Source organism: Octopus sinensis, linkage group LG6, assembly GCF_006345805.1.
Source record: "Octopus sinensis linkage group LG6, ASM634580v1, whole genome shotgun sequence".
Classification (NCBI taxonomy): Eukaryota; Metazoa; Mollusca; class Cephalopoda; order Octopoda; family Octopodidae; genus Octopus; species Octopus sinensis.
This window is the reverse complement of record NC_043002.1, coordinates 68,830,743-68,848,087: the sequence shown is the minus strand read 5'-3', so window position 1 is coordinate 68,848,087 and position 17,345 is coordinate 68,830,743. Positions and strand designations below refer to the sequence as shown.

The window sequence follows — 17,345 nt, the reverse complement described above, 5'->3', positions numbered from 1 at the left end:
ATGCATACCACACACACACAAGCACACGTATATATATGCATATGTAATTAAAACATGACTATGCAGCCGCCTTCTATGTTCATAGGAACCATGTATTTTCCAAGATATTTAAATAATAATCATTGTCATTGACATTTTTGAATACCCACAGCCTTATAATCTGAATATGAGAAAATTGGGGATAATGTTCAGACTTAATGAGATAAGTATGAGCTGGTCTCTAACAAAAGGTATTAGATGCAGTGAACATAACAAACCAGTCTTGCACCAGGCAGCAAAGCTGATTGTGAGTCTTAAAAATAGTGCAATGGGAAAATAATGAAGAAAACTCATTTTCCACCAATGCTAACAACTGGAGTAGCCATTGTACTAGTTGAGAAAATGAAAGGAAATCAGTGCATCTATTTCTTTAACTTCAAAATTGTATGTTTCTAGAATAACCAATACTGAAAAATTATTCTCTCGTATTTAATACAATTTTTTTTCTATAAATTGGAGGCTGTGTTTGAGCAAAGGAATATCTTTATGGATACATAATACCTTTTACTTGTTGTAGTCATTGGACTGCAGCCATGTTGGGCACTGTCTTGAAGGGTTTTAGTTGAAAAAGAAACTGACCCCAGGACTCAGGATTTTTTCGTTTTTTTTTTTTTTTAATATCAGGTACTTATTTTATTGGTCTTTTCTGCCAAACCATTAAGTCATACAGATGTAAACAAGCCAACATTGGCTGTCAAACAGTGATGGGGTGTGATGAATACAAACAGAAACATATATCTCTTATGATATACCCATCATACATAAATATCTTTTAACTTTTACTTATTTCAATCATGAGATTGTGGCCATGCTGGGGCACCACCATTGAAGAATTTTAGTTGAACGATTCTACCACAGTACTTATGTTTTTTTAAAGCATGGTACTTATTCTACCAGTTTCTTTTGCTGAATCACTAAGTTACAGGAATGTAAATACACCAACACTGGTTGTCAAGCAATAGTGGGAGACAAACGCATGCACATTATATATATATGTATATATATATATATATATATATATATATATACAACAGGATTCTTTCAGTTTCTACCTATCAAATCCACTTGTGAGGCTTTGGTTGAACTGAGGTTTTAGCAGAAGACATTTTCCCAAAGTGTTGTGAAGTGAGACTGTACCAGAAATCACATGGTTGCTAATTGAGCTTTATAATCACACACCCATATTTATGCCTATATATATATATATATATATATATAAAATATTTGTTTTAATCAATGTCAGTAAACTAGATTTTTCAGTTTAATATAAAGGTAACAAACTTAGGTCAGGTGAACACTTTTGTTATTATATTTCTGTTGAAATATGTAACTTTGTTTCACATAATTCTGAAATTAATGAATAATTTAGTAAAACCACTAGTGTTTTGAGCATGAATTGACACACAATTTTAATGGAAGGTTTTAACTTAGATCACTTTAACAGGAAGTTTAACAAGGGATGGTTTTAGCCAGGATGATATCAAAAAGGCTAAACTATATTTGATTTTATGTGATACTAAGCTGAATAAGAGTCAATAACTTTGGTTTGTCAAAAATTGGAGGACAGATTCTTCATTTTGTTCCTGAAGCCATGAACAAATCTTTATGAAGATGGACTGTAAAGTTCACAGGCTCACAATGAAGGAGTGATGTTAGAGCTGTGAAATCTTGCATGAATCAATTTCAGTATTTCTTATTACCTCTGCCTTAGCAAAGGCGGAGGTATTGTTTACAGTTGTGTTTGTTTGTCCGTGGGCAAGATATCTCAAGAACTGCAGGATGAATTCAGATGAAACTTTCAGGGATGTCTGGCCTCGTGACTGGCATGAACTGATTAGATTTTGGGATTGATCCTGTACTGGACAAGGATTCTGGATTATTTTTCCTGTATTTTTACTTAATCATTGAGAGTGGTTGGGTTCATTTTTAATATTTTCATTTGTGAGAGCAGTCGAGTTTGTTTCAGATATTCTCATTTTAAAAATCATCTCTGGCTAATCGTTGAGAGGATGTTGGTGTTGCCTTGGTGGAGGTTTGTTCTCTTTGAGTGCTCTTGTTAATAACTGCATTGTTTCTTTCCCGGTAAACTGACATTTTTCTGTTCAAAGAAGCCTTCAGATGTAACTAGTAGTGACTTCTCTTGAAAGTGGACAAGATTTGGCATTGTGGTGGTATAAGTACCTGCACAAAAAGGCTTTAGCCCCAAAGGCTATTCATGCGAAGATGGTTGCTACATTAAGGGATTATACTCCAGCTTTATCAACAGTGCAAAGGTGGACAGCTGAATTTAGGATGGGGAAGGAGATGACTGAAGATCTGAACATCCTCCAACTGCCACCACCAAGGAAAACATTGATCGTATTCACTATATGCTAATGGATGACAGGTGATTGACTATAAATCAAATAGTCAATGCTATTAGCATATCCTGTGAGAGAGTTGAGAATCCTACATCCAAATTCTAATTTTTTCAATTAAGATTTCTCAATACCGGTGAAACTATGTTGACCACCATCATTATTGCAGGCGTTTTAACTTCCAATTTTCCATGCTTATATGAGTCAGACAGAATTTGTTGGGGCAAATTTTCTATGATCAGATACCTTTCTTATCACCAACTCTCATTTCTTTCAAAGCAAGATAATATTTTCCCATGGCTAGACATGTTTTTCAAAAAGTTTGGAAACAAACATCACAGCTTGAATGATGAAGACACTCATTTACAACTATCCTGTGCTGTCAAGACAAGGAAACAGACATACACACACATGTACAAATACAAACATATATATGATGGATGTTTTTCTTCCAAATCAACTCCCTTTAGCCAAACTGAAACTATACAAGGAGGTGTGCTGAAAAGTTCCTGGTTTTGGGTAAAAGAAAATACAGGAGGATCAGTTAATTACAATTTTATTCAACATATTCCTCTCTTAGATTCACACACTTATTGCAGCAGTACTTCAGTTTTTCTAAGCCCTGTAAAAGAACTTGGAATATTGGGCCTCTAATGAGGCCTTTCGCAGTACCCTTAAAGCCAGGAACTTTCCGGCACCCCCTCATAGAAGGTGCTGTGCAGTGTGACTGAACCCCAAACTATATCATTGGGAAGCAAACTTCTCAACCACACTGCTATTCCTGCACCAGTGTTGACAAATCTCAAATTCAAAGCCAATCAGTTTCGTTTATGGACAAAACTTATAACATTCTTTTATTCTTTCTTCTTTTATTTGTTTCAGTCATTTGGCTGTGGCCATACTGGAGCACCACCTTTAGTCAAGCAAACTGGTCCCAGGACTTATTCTTTGTAAGCCTAGTACTTATTCTATTGGCCTCTTTTGCTGAACTACTAAGTTACAGGGACGTGTAAACACACCAGTATCGGTTGTCATGCAATGGTGCGGTTACAAACAGACACACAAACACACACACACACACATATATATATATATATATATATATATATATATATATATATATATATATATATATATATATATATATATGACAGGCTTCTTTCAGTTTCTGTCTACCAAATAGCTTTGGTCAGCCCAAGGCTATAGTAGAAGACACTTGCCCAAGGTGCCATGCAGTGAGACTGAACCCAGAACCATGTGGTTGGTAAGCAAGCTACTTACCACACAGCCACTCCTGTGCCTGTGCATGAACAAGATTTAAGTATTTATATAGATAATTATTTTTTAATACAGAAAGACACAAAATCCATGAAGCCTCAACAATTACTGTTTCAACATATTTTGATATATATACCTGAAATAACAGGAAATTGTACATAGAGGTTATTTCATTGATTATGTTTTTGTTTTTCATGCAACTGATTTTGTTTGTCTTTTAAATGTATCAACTGCTAATTCTAAAAAAAAAAATGGTTATCTTTCACGTTATGATTAGAAAGGGAAAGTGGCAACAAACAATACAGCAATCTCTTCAAACCTTTTTACCATTCAGTGGTAGACTGCAAACCGCACTTTGTGGCACTTAATGATGCAGTCACACACACACACAAATTACTACAAAGGGAGCAGAGTGAAAGACAAATATGTACACACCACATGCAGGGCATCAGATGCTCTGTTTCCAACTTATCTATAAGAACTTTGCTGATGAAGAAGCCATGAAAGCATTAATTGTACATTATTATTATCCTATCTTACTTGGAAACAGGTGACGGTTGGTGACAGGAAAGGCATCCAGCTGTAGAAAATCTGCCTCAACAAATTCCATCTGACCCATGCAAACATGGGAAAGTGAATGATGATAATAATGATTATTATCATTATTACATAAGGTAGTGAACTGGCATAATAGTTAATACACCGAGCAAAATGCATATCAGATGTTGTGAGTTCAAATTCCAACAAAGTCAACCTTGCCTGTCATCTCTTTTATAGTCAATGAAATAAGTACCAATTTCTGGCTTTGTGCCGAAATTTGAAATCATTATTATCATTATAGGTGGTGAGCTGGCAGAATCATTACCATGCTGGGCAAAATGCCTAGCGGCATTTCATCTGTCTTTATGTTCAGAGTTCAAATTCCGCCAAGCTCGACAGGGCCTTTCATCCTTTCGGGGTCAATAAAATGAGTAGCACGAGGGTCGATGTAATTGACTACCCCCTCCCCCAAAATTTCAGGCCTTGTGCCAATAGTAGAAAGGATTATTATTCTACATATTAAGTATTCTTGCTTTTATATTTCAGCAATAAATTGTTTGGTCATTAATTTTCATTACATAATAATTTATCTTCCATGAATATTCACTCAGACTTTTCATATCAAATCCTTCCAGCTGAATCATTATATAAATAAATCAGGAAATATTTGTTTTCATTTCAGACATTTAATACCAATTGCCTTTCACTTTCACTTTGTGATCATCGACCCAAAGATTACCAAAAACTTCTTTATATTATAAAGATTATATTTTATAACATTCTCTAATGTTTTAATAGTCCTATCTAAATTTTATCCACAAGCAAGCAAGATTATTTGCCAACTGGATACAACACCCTCCATTCCCACCACCAAAAAGTAATTCTAAATGTTTTGCAACTTCTAACCATTGACTGATATTTTGATAACATTTCCCCAAATCTAATCTGAGTGTTCCATACCAAGAAATGTACATTGCGTACAATAATTTGATACAGAAAAATAAAAGTGCAAAACAACCAGACAAATAATTGTAACTGCAAACAGATATAAAATAATACTTATCACACACACACACACACATGTGACTGTGCGGTAAGAAGCTTGCTTCTTAACCACATGGTTCTGGGTTCAGTCCCACTGCATGGCACCTTAGGCAAGTGTCTTCTACTATAGCCTCAGGCCAACCAAAGCCTTGTGAGTGGATTTGGTACACGGAAACTGAGAGAAGCACATCGTGTGTATATATATATATATACATAGCTCTGTCTGGCACCTGTGCGGGTGGCACGTAAAAAGCACCCACTACACTCACGGAGTGGTTGGCGTTAGGAAGGGCATCCAGCCGTAGAAACACTGCCAGATTTGACTGGGCCTGACGAAGCCTTCTGGCTTCACAGACCCCAGTAGAACCGTCCAACCCATGCTAGCATAGAAAACGGACGCTAAACGACGATGATGATGATGATGATAGAGAGAGAGAGAGAAGAAAATGGATATAATAACAATGAGAAACTCATGGTTTTCGCTGGTATGTCTTTAATTAAAATAGATAACAAAGAAGGAAGAAGCAGAGATGAGGGTAGCATTTACGATCATTTCAATTTACTGGTTTAAGTAAATCTCTTCAGAATGCAAATATAGATAGATGCATCGGTTAGGATGCGAAAATAATTGATACATACGAGATGGTAATGTAAACAAAGTGGTAATTCTTACATTAAAGTTTTGTTCTTGCGCTGGTGAATTCGCTGGGTAGAGGTTTGTTTGTGGTGTGTTTGTGTGTGTATGTGTGTGTCTGTGTCTGTATTTGTTCCCCCGCCATCGTTTGACAACTGATGTTGGTGTGTTTACGTCCCTGTAACTTAATAGTTCAGCAAAAAAGACCGATAAAATAATAAGTACTAGGCTTACAAAGAATAAGTCCTAGGGTCGATTTCTTCGAATGAAACCCTTTAAGGTGGTGCTCCAGCATGGCTACAGTCAAATGACTGAAACAAGTAAAAGAATAAAGATATGTTGTAAGCACAGGCACAATAGTGTGGTAAGAAACCACATGGTTTCAGTCTCATTGTGTGGCACTCAAAGCAAGTGTTTTCTAATACAGTCCTTGACTATAGCAGTGGATTTGGTAGATGGAAACTGAAAGAAGCCTGTCGTGTGTGGGTGTGTGTGCCTGAGCATGTATTTGTGTTTCCTTGTCTTGACATCATGTGATTGTTGTAAATGAATGTCATTCATTTCCAATATTCTGTGAAAACATCTTTGGTCATGGAGAAATTTTTCCTCCCTTGGAAAGAGGTGAGGGCTGCCAACAAGAAGAGCCACTGGCCATAGAAAATCTGCTTCATTAAACTCTAACTGACTGATGCAAGCATGGAAAAAGTGGGCATTAAAACAATGATGATGATGATCATCATCATCATGAAATATACACATATAGTTTCAGTTCAGTATTATATACTCATTAAAATTAACTTGAAGTTAATAATATAAAGAGTATTTTAAAAATAATATTATTATCCCCACTGATATTTGAATTGGATTGTCATTTATTGGTTAAATTTATACATATACTCTCTCTCATTTTACTCTTTTACTTGTTTCAGTCATGAATGTGGCTATGCTGGAGCACCGCTTTTAGTCGAGCAAATCGACCCCAGGACTTATTCTTTGTAAGCCTAGTACTTATTCTATCGGTCTCTTTTGCCGAACCGCAAAGTTACGGGGATGTAAACACATCAGCATCGGTTGTCAAGTGATGTTGAGGGGACAAACACAGACACACAAACATATACACACACATACATATATATATATATATATATACACCCGAAGGGCTTCTTTCAGTTTCCGACTACTAAATCCACTCACAAGGCTTTGGTCGGCCCAAGGCTATAGTAGAAGACACTTGCCCAAGGTGCCACACAGTGGGACTGAACCCGGAACCATGTGGTTCATAAGTAAGCTACTTACCACACATGCTCCTCCTACGCCTATATATGTATAAATATATAAAGAGTAACTCCACTAAGAGGAAAGAAAGTTACTTACCTTAGATAATTCTATCTTTAATCAATTTTGTACAATACGGGTACAAAAAATGCTCTCATTTTTAAAGCATAATTAGAATTTTGCAGGTCTCTTATTATTGTTAACAATTAAAAGTTAGAGATAAATTTAAATACTATTTAATGTTAAAGACTGGATTTTAAAACGATTCAAAATTCATTAGGTCTTACTATATTTGAACCCATGTTTTTTAAACAACAGTATTTTAGCTCATGAAAAGGTGGTGAGCTGGTAGAATTATTAGCATGCCAGGCAAAATGCTTAGCAACATTTCATCCGTCTTTATGTTCAGAGTTCAAATGCCACTGAGGTTGACTTATCCTTTCAGGGGTCACTAAAATAAGTACCAGTTGAGCACAGAAGTTGCTGTGATTGACTTACTCCCTCCCAAAACTCGCTGGTCTTGTGCCAAAATTTCTCTTTACATTCTGAGTTCTAATTCTGAGCTTGGCTTTGCCTGTCATCTGAGAGAGGTGGGAGTGTCAATAAACTAAGTACCAATCAAGTACTGGGGTCAATGTAAGTGACTTTCTCTCTTCCCTCAAAATTGCTGGCCTTGTGCCTGAATTAGGGAGAAAAAAATGTAACTACAACAATATTTTAACTCATCATTTAACAATGATGGCATGGGTTGGACAGTTTGACTGAGGACTGGCAACCCAGCAGGCTGCACCAGGCTCCAATCTGATCTGGCAAGGTTTCTACAGCCGGTTGCCCTTCCTAACGCCAACCACTCCTAGAGTATAGTTGGTGCCTTTTACATGCCACCGGCACGCAGGCTAGTTAGGCAGCACTGGCATCAACCATGCTCGAATGGTGCTTTTTATGTGCCACCAGCACAGGAGTCAAAGGTACTCAACTTAAGACCCCACTCAATGTTCCCCAACCATTTGGAATCTTCATTTCTCACATTTTCCACAACATTCCGACAGTATTTCTATACTGTTTTAGCACTACATTTTTAATGGCCTCTTTTCATGAACTGTACAAGAACAGTTTAAAAATGATTCATTTTTCAAGCAGCTTTGATATATAACTATTTAGCAATTGTAGAATTCCTGAAAATAGTTTTCAGGAATTCTACAATTCCTTCCTTTGGCAGATGGCTATCAGTGCCTTGAATTGTTCTAGTCCCTCATGTCAAAGCAGTTCTGCTGGATTTTCCCTTCTTTGAGCATTCACATCATTTCTTCAATTCTTCCTTGGAATACTCAAGCATCTCCAAGTTCTCTGTTGTTACTAGGGACACTGTTCAGAATCTTGGTATCATAACTGAATTTACAAAGTTCTTTGAAATACTCAGACCATCTGATAATAACTTCCATTTACAAGGAGTATGTCGTTTTTGTCCACACTAACCGTAAACTATGGGCAACTTTATTTTTTGTATAATTTTTATCTCAAAAGCTGCCTTTCTTTTGCTTATCTCAGATTCAACTTTATCTCCCTTGGCTTTCATCATTTACTTTTTTTATCTTATTCACAGTACTTTACTGTGGAATTGCATCAGGATTTGCTACTTTGATCTTCTTTAGGTCCTGTCTAGTATTACATATGTCCAAGATGTCATCAGTAACTTATATTTTTTTCCCTTCTTTTCCCAAATACTTCTGAAGCTGATTCATGAAATATTTCCTTTATCTTGTCAGTCAGAAAGATGATATTTTCTGTAAGTTGAAGACTACAAACCTGTCATCCTATTTGGCCTCAAAAACTGGATCTTTCAGTTTGTCTATACCATATTTTATACACAGGGTTCTTTGCTTATAAATCTTTATTAGCTTGAACTTGATTGTCATCAATACTATGAAGTTAGTCAGGTTATGAGTTTCACTGTTCTCCAGGAGGTCTTGTATGGGAACAGTGTGTTGGTTAGCATAATGGTTGCTGATAAATTCTACAAGATGCTGTCAACAATCCTGAAATGCCCCATAGTCCACACCCATTGGTAATGTGCATCTGAGCCTATTTTGGTAATTCAGATGCCCAAGCCAATAAGGGCACCTTTCTTTGGAACGGTCTTGTTAACTTTCTCTAGGCCCTTATAAAACTCCTCAACTGCATCACCATCATATTCAAGTATCACAGCACAGACTTGAGTAATGTTCTGCAGTCTTGCAGCAATATATTTGGCGAAGAGCCTACCAAATATTGATGACTGAATTCACTCTGTGTTGATGATGTCCACTCCATGTTGCTGTTTGGTGTCATCTCCACTATACCACAATTGTCTTCAACAGTAATCATTTCTTCAAATTCAGTCCATCTGACTTCAGTCAACCCTATTTCCCTAAGATTCACATGTGTATATTACAACAGTTTATGAATAAGTCCTTCTCTACACATATATGGGGTGCAGAGGTGTCTTATGGTCCAAAATCAGTATCTTGTAACTGTCCATCCAGAAGTAGAATTGTCACCTCCACCCTGGAGACTAACAGAAGAGAGCACAATCGTTGGTTTTCCTGTCCTTAACCAATGCAGCATATTATTTCTTGACTTTTTGTCCATCATGGCATTTCAGAAGGCTAGAGAAATGCTAGATGATCCGAGTCCCTCACTAAGCTTGGCCTGCCAAGTAGAAGCAGTTATCAGGACGAGACTAAGAAAATCTCTTAAAGCCAGAAATGAAAGTTAGGCAAGAGCTAATGTACCTCTGCATTGGAAAAATATTGTTGCCAGTCAGCAGTATTTTTACAAAATATATATGTGTGTGTGTGTGTGTGTGTGTGTGTACACATATATACATGTATATATGTGTGTATATATGTATATACATAATATGTGTATATATGTATATACATAAATATATATGTATATATATAATTTTCGGTATGTGGTTAAGCAACTTGTTGCAAAAAACCCTTATTGTTATAATTATATAAGTTTTTACCAAATATGGTCCTTTTCCATACCAAAATACTACTAGGTGAAATTTGTTGATTTTATTAAATTAATTATATTTCACCCTATATCTATAATGAGTATATATATATATATAATATATATATATATATATATATTGATGGTTGGCCAGTCATGACCAAGGAAGACTATCACTGACCATTGCTCATGCAATATGGCCAGCAATTTCCATGCATGAGGTTATCACATCAATAGTCAGTTTCACCCAGGTTTGTGTTCACAGCTTCCAAGTTGTGGTACCATCCCACTCAACAGGGAAGCAGATAGTTGCCTCACCAACAATTGCACAACCTAAGATTTTAGATCCAATAAAGCTTGCACAGCACTTTACAGACCCTCTCCACCCTATTGATATGATACAAAGATAAACCAGGGCAAGATATCCAGTGCCAATATGGGTTACAGAATATGGGAGCACCATGATCTTAAGCATAAGCAAAAAAGTCCAAAAAATGTTCAATGCCAATCCCTGCAAATCAGATTTTTATGTCAGATAGCTTGTGAAGTTTTTCATGTGTGCTACTGGTAATTTGGAACCCAGTACAACTTGTTTCATGGTCAGGTTGTGTCTGACTAAACTAGCACCCTCACCAGGCTTGCTTGGGGAAGAGAGTTGCTAGAAACCCAGTGGGACAAAAAAATAAGACCTGTCAAAAGGATGGATGAACTTAGTGTAAATTCAGTAACTATCTAGCAATAGGATGGGCCCTCAGAAATTCTGGGCTGGTATCCAGCATGCTGGAAGACCACTAGGAGCGAGGGTTTTTGTTAAAGGATGTCTCTAGGTGAAGGTTACATATACAAGGGGGTGCTGAAAAGTTCCTGGCTTTGAGTAAAAGAAAATACAGGAGGATCAATTAATTATGATCATATGAATTATAATTCAGTATATTTTCCTCTCACATTCATAGCTATTGCAGTGGTCCTTCTAAGCCCTGTAAAGAACTCGGAAGGTTGGGCCTGCAATCAAACCTTTCACAATAGCCTTAAAGCCAGGAACTTTCCAGCCACTCTCTTGTATATATATAGATTATACATATGTATACATACATCAGTGGCAAAGAATTCATGCCATCCAATTCCTTTCTGTTCTTGATGATTGCTAGGGTTATTTCAACATTTCTATGAAACTTATTGGTAAAGTAGCTGATATGAGAATATAATATTGTATTTTAATATTAATAATAATAATATTAATATCTTTTCTACTATAGGCACAAGGCCTGAAGTTTGGCAGGATGTACTAGTTGATTACATCAACCCTCAATTTTCAGCTGGTATTTATTTTATCAACTCCGAAAGGATAAAGTCAATCTCAGTAGAATTTGAACTTAGAACGTAAGGACAGACAAACTACTACTAAGCATTTAACCCAACAAGCTGACGATTCTACCAGTTCAAAGATATTCTTACGTATTCTATTTCTCTTTTTTGTTCCTCCAAAATTATTGCGCATTCTTTAATTGATGAGTTATATCTACACAAACTCAAGTTCTGCTAGGAACAATATACAATATATACATACATACGTAATTACACACTCACATACACACATAGAAATATCCATAATTAAACATGTACATAAAATATATACATTTACTTCTACTTAAAAATAACGACTACATACAAATATGTATATATGATTACACACGCCCACATGCATATACATATATACGAGGGGATGCTGATAGTTCCTGGCTTTGGGTAAAAGAAAATACAGGTGGATCAGTTAAATTATGATTTTATTCAACGTATTCCCCTCTCAGATTCATACACTTATTGCAGTTTTTCTAAACTCTGTAAAAGAACTCAGAAGGCTGGACCTCCAACCAGGCCTTTCGCTACACCCTTAAAACCAGGAACTTTTCAATACCCACTCGTATATACATACAAGTATATATAGACTATATGAGCAAAATAAGAGAAGTTCACCCATGCATATATGTATGCACCCATACACATATATACATGCGTGTGCATGTGTGATTGAGTTATTATTTTAAAGCACGTTTAATTGTAACAACGGAACGTTTACTAATAGGGAGATTGAATACTGAGGGTAAAGACAAACTGTAAGATTTGTGTTGACTGGGACTCGAGGTGTCACTTGACGGTTTATTCAACCAGTGTGATTGTTTTAGCCGTCGGGTGAAACTTAGTCGCAATCACACACACATAAACTTATCTTTTATGTTTCGAGTTAAATTATTTACATGGATGCTTTTCTTAGAAATTAAGAAGCAGAAGGACGTAGGACACAACCTCCAACTCCATAACTTTGTGTTGTTTATTCGTAAATAATCATTGATTCAATCTGTTTCATTAAACATTTAGGTATATTTCTAATTCAATCTTTAGCAAAATTTATTTTTAATACTAACTTTTAATGATTATTAAATTAAAACCAAGCAAAAAGTTTGCTATATTTCAAAAACGGACGTTATTCAATAATGAAAGTAAAATCAACAGAGGGACCGACATTGCACTGCTCTCATAAATATTGAAATCGAAAGAATCGAGCTGAAAACCTTATTTGATAACACATTTTTACAATTTCATCATTGGCCTTGTGCCAAAATTTAGACAGAATTATTATACCAAACAGATTTATCAAAAGACGAGGAAGAGACAAATATTGTTTTCATATCGACATTACACCTTGAAATATGGGATAGGTGAAATCGTGACTGTCACGTTTATAGCTTCGAGAGTAAACAGTAATCCTAGGGATCAATCATCTCTCTCTCTTCTCTACGCCCAACTCGTTGCTTTTAAACATAGCAACCTCTTTAAGACATCGATGACATAACCCTCTCTTATTTTCTGAACAGACATCAACAGCTCACACTAAACCTGTAAGTCAACTCTCAGTAGAATCCTCAAACATATGCACGTGAGGATTTAACAGAACGTGTTTTTTTTTTTTTTTTGTTTATATATATATATTGTAATCGACTCTAAAAGAAGACAATAATCATCTCAAAGAAATAAATCAACCAACACGTTCATCCATCCCTTCAACTGATGGACTAAATACTCAATTTAATTCATGACATTTCTTAGAAATGTTAGTCCTAACCAGTTGAGAACCTCTCATATATTTCATATGACTAACATCGCGTTGCAAAATCTGGGTTTTCTCTTTGGAACCTGAGAAGAATTTCTTCAGAGCTGACAATCCTTTACAAAGCCTGAATATGCACAGCATGAAAGTACAGCTCACTCATACGGGACAGTCCCTACCACACACACATTCTCAGATACACCACATATAAGAGCCGGATAAGAAAGAGTTTGTGGTTTTGAATAAAATTCCCATTATCCATTTCATATATTTAAATTTACAGAGAAGAAAAGGCAATGTCACATTCATAATTTCTTTGACAAATTGTGACTGTTTATTTTTAGATTAGCATGGTTCTCTGGATTTAGATAGAAGCGTGGAGAATATGTGATTTTATGCCTTTACTCACATAAATAGAATCAAGTCTGAATTATAAGGGATATATATAAATAAAAAAAAGAGTTATGAAGAAATAAATTGGATACGGTTGCAAGACATGCTTAAGCAAAATGATAACTGAAACCATGATTTTTAACTCCTCAAAACAAAACTAAATTGAATATCCGGAATTCATTTGCAAATGCATGTTCAATGGTATAGATGTCATTGCATGTAGATGTGTTCTTTAAACACCTGCACCATTTAAAAATAGCAACAACCAACATTTACGCAACTAGCTTGTAAGTGTTTTAAGCAGCTAGGAGAAAATATCTATACACACGTTGACGGTACGGCTGACACACGAATTCTCTCACCCACACAGACATTCTTCTAATGTTCTCTCACACGCACTCTTCTTCACAATACACATTTTTCTCATTCACACACACACACACCTCGCTTTTCACATTTTCTCTATCACTTTATCTCACCAACTCACACACGCAGGCACAGATGGCAATTTTACGTCTTTAGTGTGAGCTAAGCTGCATCGGAATCCTCACAAGTGTTTCACCAATAATCACTTAAAGCAAGCAATCAATCAGTTTAACTTTAAAAAAGATTTTGATTTGTTACAATAATATAATTAATATAATAAGTTAATTACCATGGGTAGTTCTGTCATCCATTTTATGTCTTCTTCGTTCTGTTAGCTGTTAAATCCGAAAATAAAGACAGAGGAGAAGAAGAAGAGAGAAAAAAAAAGGTTACGATGTTTCGTTAATAAGATGTCATAGCAGACATCGTATCTGTAAATCTCTTGACTTCTAAAGAAGTCAGGTTTTTGTATAGGAAAATTAGAGAAAGACACAGAGATAAATGGATGAATATAAATAAATAGAGAGGGAGAGAGCGAGAAAGTGATTAGTAAAAGATTCTGTTGAATAATTTCCAGCAGGGAGCAAAGGACATTCAAAAGCACCTGTCTACAGGAAGACGGCTGGATCCATATGTTACTGTTTACTACGTAGACAACAGCTGAGATCGGAACTCTCACTCTTCCTTTTCCCCCTCCCTCTCTACATTACATCCTCTCTTTCGTTTTCCTCCACCCTTTTCCCTATTCACATATATCTATAGGCGCGTGTTTAATTATTTGAGTTATAATAAAAAAACACCTAATACAGTTTTAGTAAAAAATAAAACTATATATATATATATATATATATATATATATATATATATATATATATATATATATATGATAACTTTAAAGCTGTTAGTTTAATTATACATTAATTCTTTGACGTTTCGAAATTAGTAAGCCGCTATCTTATTCATGAACTATGGATAGTCTTTAAATTAAGATGTCACTAAGAAATGAAACTACCGAAAATGGTATAGTTTATTTAATTTAACCACACTACTTATCTATCTTAACGCTGCTAAATATGTTCAAGGGGAAATCTTTTTCTAGGAATACATAAATAAATCTTTCACCGGTAATATTACTCTTTGAGTCGTCGTGTGCGTTTCGAACTTCAGTTTAAGACCATGGGTAAGAAAAACAAGAAAGATTCGAAAGGGAAAGGAAAGGAAAAAACAACTATGAAGACAGAGAAAAAAGCTGAAAAGCGTTTGAAAAAAGAATTAGCTGCCAAAGGAGAAGTGAGTGTCTGTTTTGTTGTTACTAAATCACGTGTAAAGAGAAATGCCTGTTTCATATAGGGAAAAATATACGGGAAGCTGTGTTGTTAATTGGCTTACTCAGATAACGAAAATATATGGGAATCTGCGATGTTAATTGCCGGTTTCAAAAGGAAAAATTTATGGAAAGTTGTGACATTAATGCCAATTTATTTAATAAACGTCATCAACCTCACAGCGGCATGGCTTCTTTATACTGTAACCGTAGACTTTATGCCAATATTGGCCTAAGAAGCCACCTCGGGTCCTACAAAGACTAAAGCTGTTCAAGAATGATAAAGTTTCGTGATTTCCACTTGGAATCAAATCTTCCAATCATTATATATCTAAGTGTGTAAAGTACTTGTTGATATGAGGTGCTAAAAATTGTCCTCTCAACAAATGTTTAGATTTAACTTCTAATGCTACATCAATCTACTTTAGCTTGCTTATTTGGTCGATCCTGCCAACACTGATCATCACTAGTCTTCTCCAATTATTTAAGTATTTGTTCAAATATGAATACTTAAATTACTCTCAATGTGACGTTGATATAAAATCACGATCTTTACTGCTGTTAACGCTTATGATCAACAAAATAAGTACCTGTAATATTCTGTGTCAAATCAGTCGATTATATTATCTGTTCTTTCCATAACAGATATCAACCTAATTTCGGAACTGTAGGGGCGAGAACAAATTGTCATTTATCTTTATTCATATTTTTCTCTCGAAAAGCCGTTCAAATTTTTGTTTTTACATTTTTAAGAATGGGGTTAGACTTTTTTATTCCAAGATTGAGAGATAGTCTGATATTTGTTTTATATTTTACTTTTTTTGTAAATATTGATTTAATAGGTAGCCATGAATTTGATTGGGATTTAAACAAAAACTATGTTCCACCAGATACAAGGCTATATATATATATATACATATATATAGGTAGACTATAATCTGCTGACTCAACAACAGCACATTACTAGTACCTATTTCATTTATCCCTGGAGTTGAAAAAATATAAGCTTGAGTTTAATGCTTCAAACTGTGTGTCCTTGTCTTAACATTGTGCAATAGTTGTAAAGTGAATGACACCATCATACAAGCAGTGTCATTTGTTTCCAATCTACTATGAAAATGCGTCCAACTGTGGGGAAAATTTACCTTACTTGGAAACTGAAGATTGGTAACAGGAAGGGCATCCAGCCATAGAAAACGTTCCTCCATAAATTCCGTATAACCCATGCAAGCATGGAAAATTAGATGTTAAGATGATGATGATGATGATGACTTAATTTCAGCTTAAATCAATATGTCTGATTATCATGAAACCCATTTTGTTTTATTAGATTTATATTGAATTTGGTTGTTTTGGAAAAAAAAACATGGCTTATAATGAATGAATGTGTATGCTTTGTTATACTCTAGTTGCATTTATAAAATTATTTCCAAGAAAAATCAGTGATGATTGATACTTCATACGGATAAGTTACCTCCTAATCAACAATGCATCAAATAGGTTCTGCAGGGCTCTTTTGCATGTAACCTCACCATCTTAGGTTCACAGTTCAGCTTCATTTGTAACAAACCAATGAGGAAACTTGTATATGGTTAGAAATAGCAGTCAACAAAATCCCTTCAAACAATGCTCTATCATATCGTCATCATTTTAACATCCACCTTTCCATATTTGTATGGGTCAGATGGAATTTGTTGAGGCAGATTTACTATGGTCAAATGCTCTTCCTGTCGCCAACCTTCTCCTGCTTCCAAACAAGATAATATTTTCCCACAAGATTGGAAGCATGACACCATTTGTACGATAGTGACACTCATTCACAACTATCATGTGATGTCAAAACAAGGAGACACCAACATGCACATGATCACATACATACACAAATGCATACATATATGCATCTTAATGAAGGCTGTAACCTTGATATATTTGTATGTATGTGACTATCTAACGTGCCCATCCATTTTAAAAGTAAAAACACATTGGATA

The 17,345-nt window shown here is 35.3% G+C and overlaps 2 protein-coding genes across 2 annotated transcripts in view; one reads left to right on the top strand and one right to left on the bottom strand.

The window, feature by feature from the left end:
- The window catches only part of LOC115212958 (zinc finger CCHC domain-containing protein 2), a 176,839-nt gene extending 162,158 nt beyond the window's left edge, over positions 1-14,681 (bottom strand). The window contains exon 1 of the mRNA XM_029781811.2: positions 14,322-14,681. The gene's annotated coding sequence lies outside the window, so the exon portion shown is untranslated. The remainder of the gene's footprint in view (positions 1-14,321) is intronic.
- Positions 14,682-15,101: 420 nt separating this feature from the next.
- The window catches only part of LOC115212929 (kelch domain-containing protein 4), a 29,077-nt gene continuing 26,833 nt past the window's right edge, over positions 15,102-17,345 (top strand). Inside the window, exon 1 of the mRNA XM_029781762.2 lies at positions 15,102-15,322. Within this exon, the coding sequence (XP_029637622.1) occupies positions 15,209-15,322 (114 nt within the window). The 5' untranslated portion in view covers positions 15,102-15,208. The remainder of the gene's footprint in view (positions 15,323-17,345) is intronic.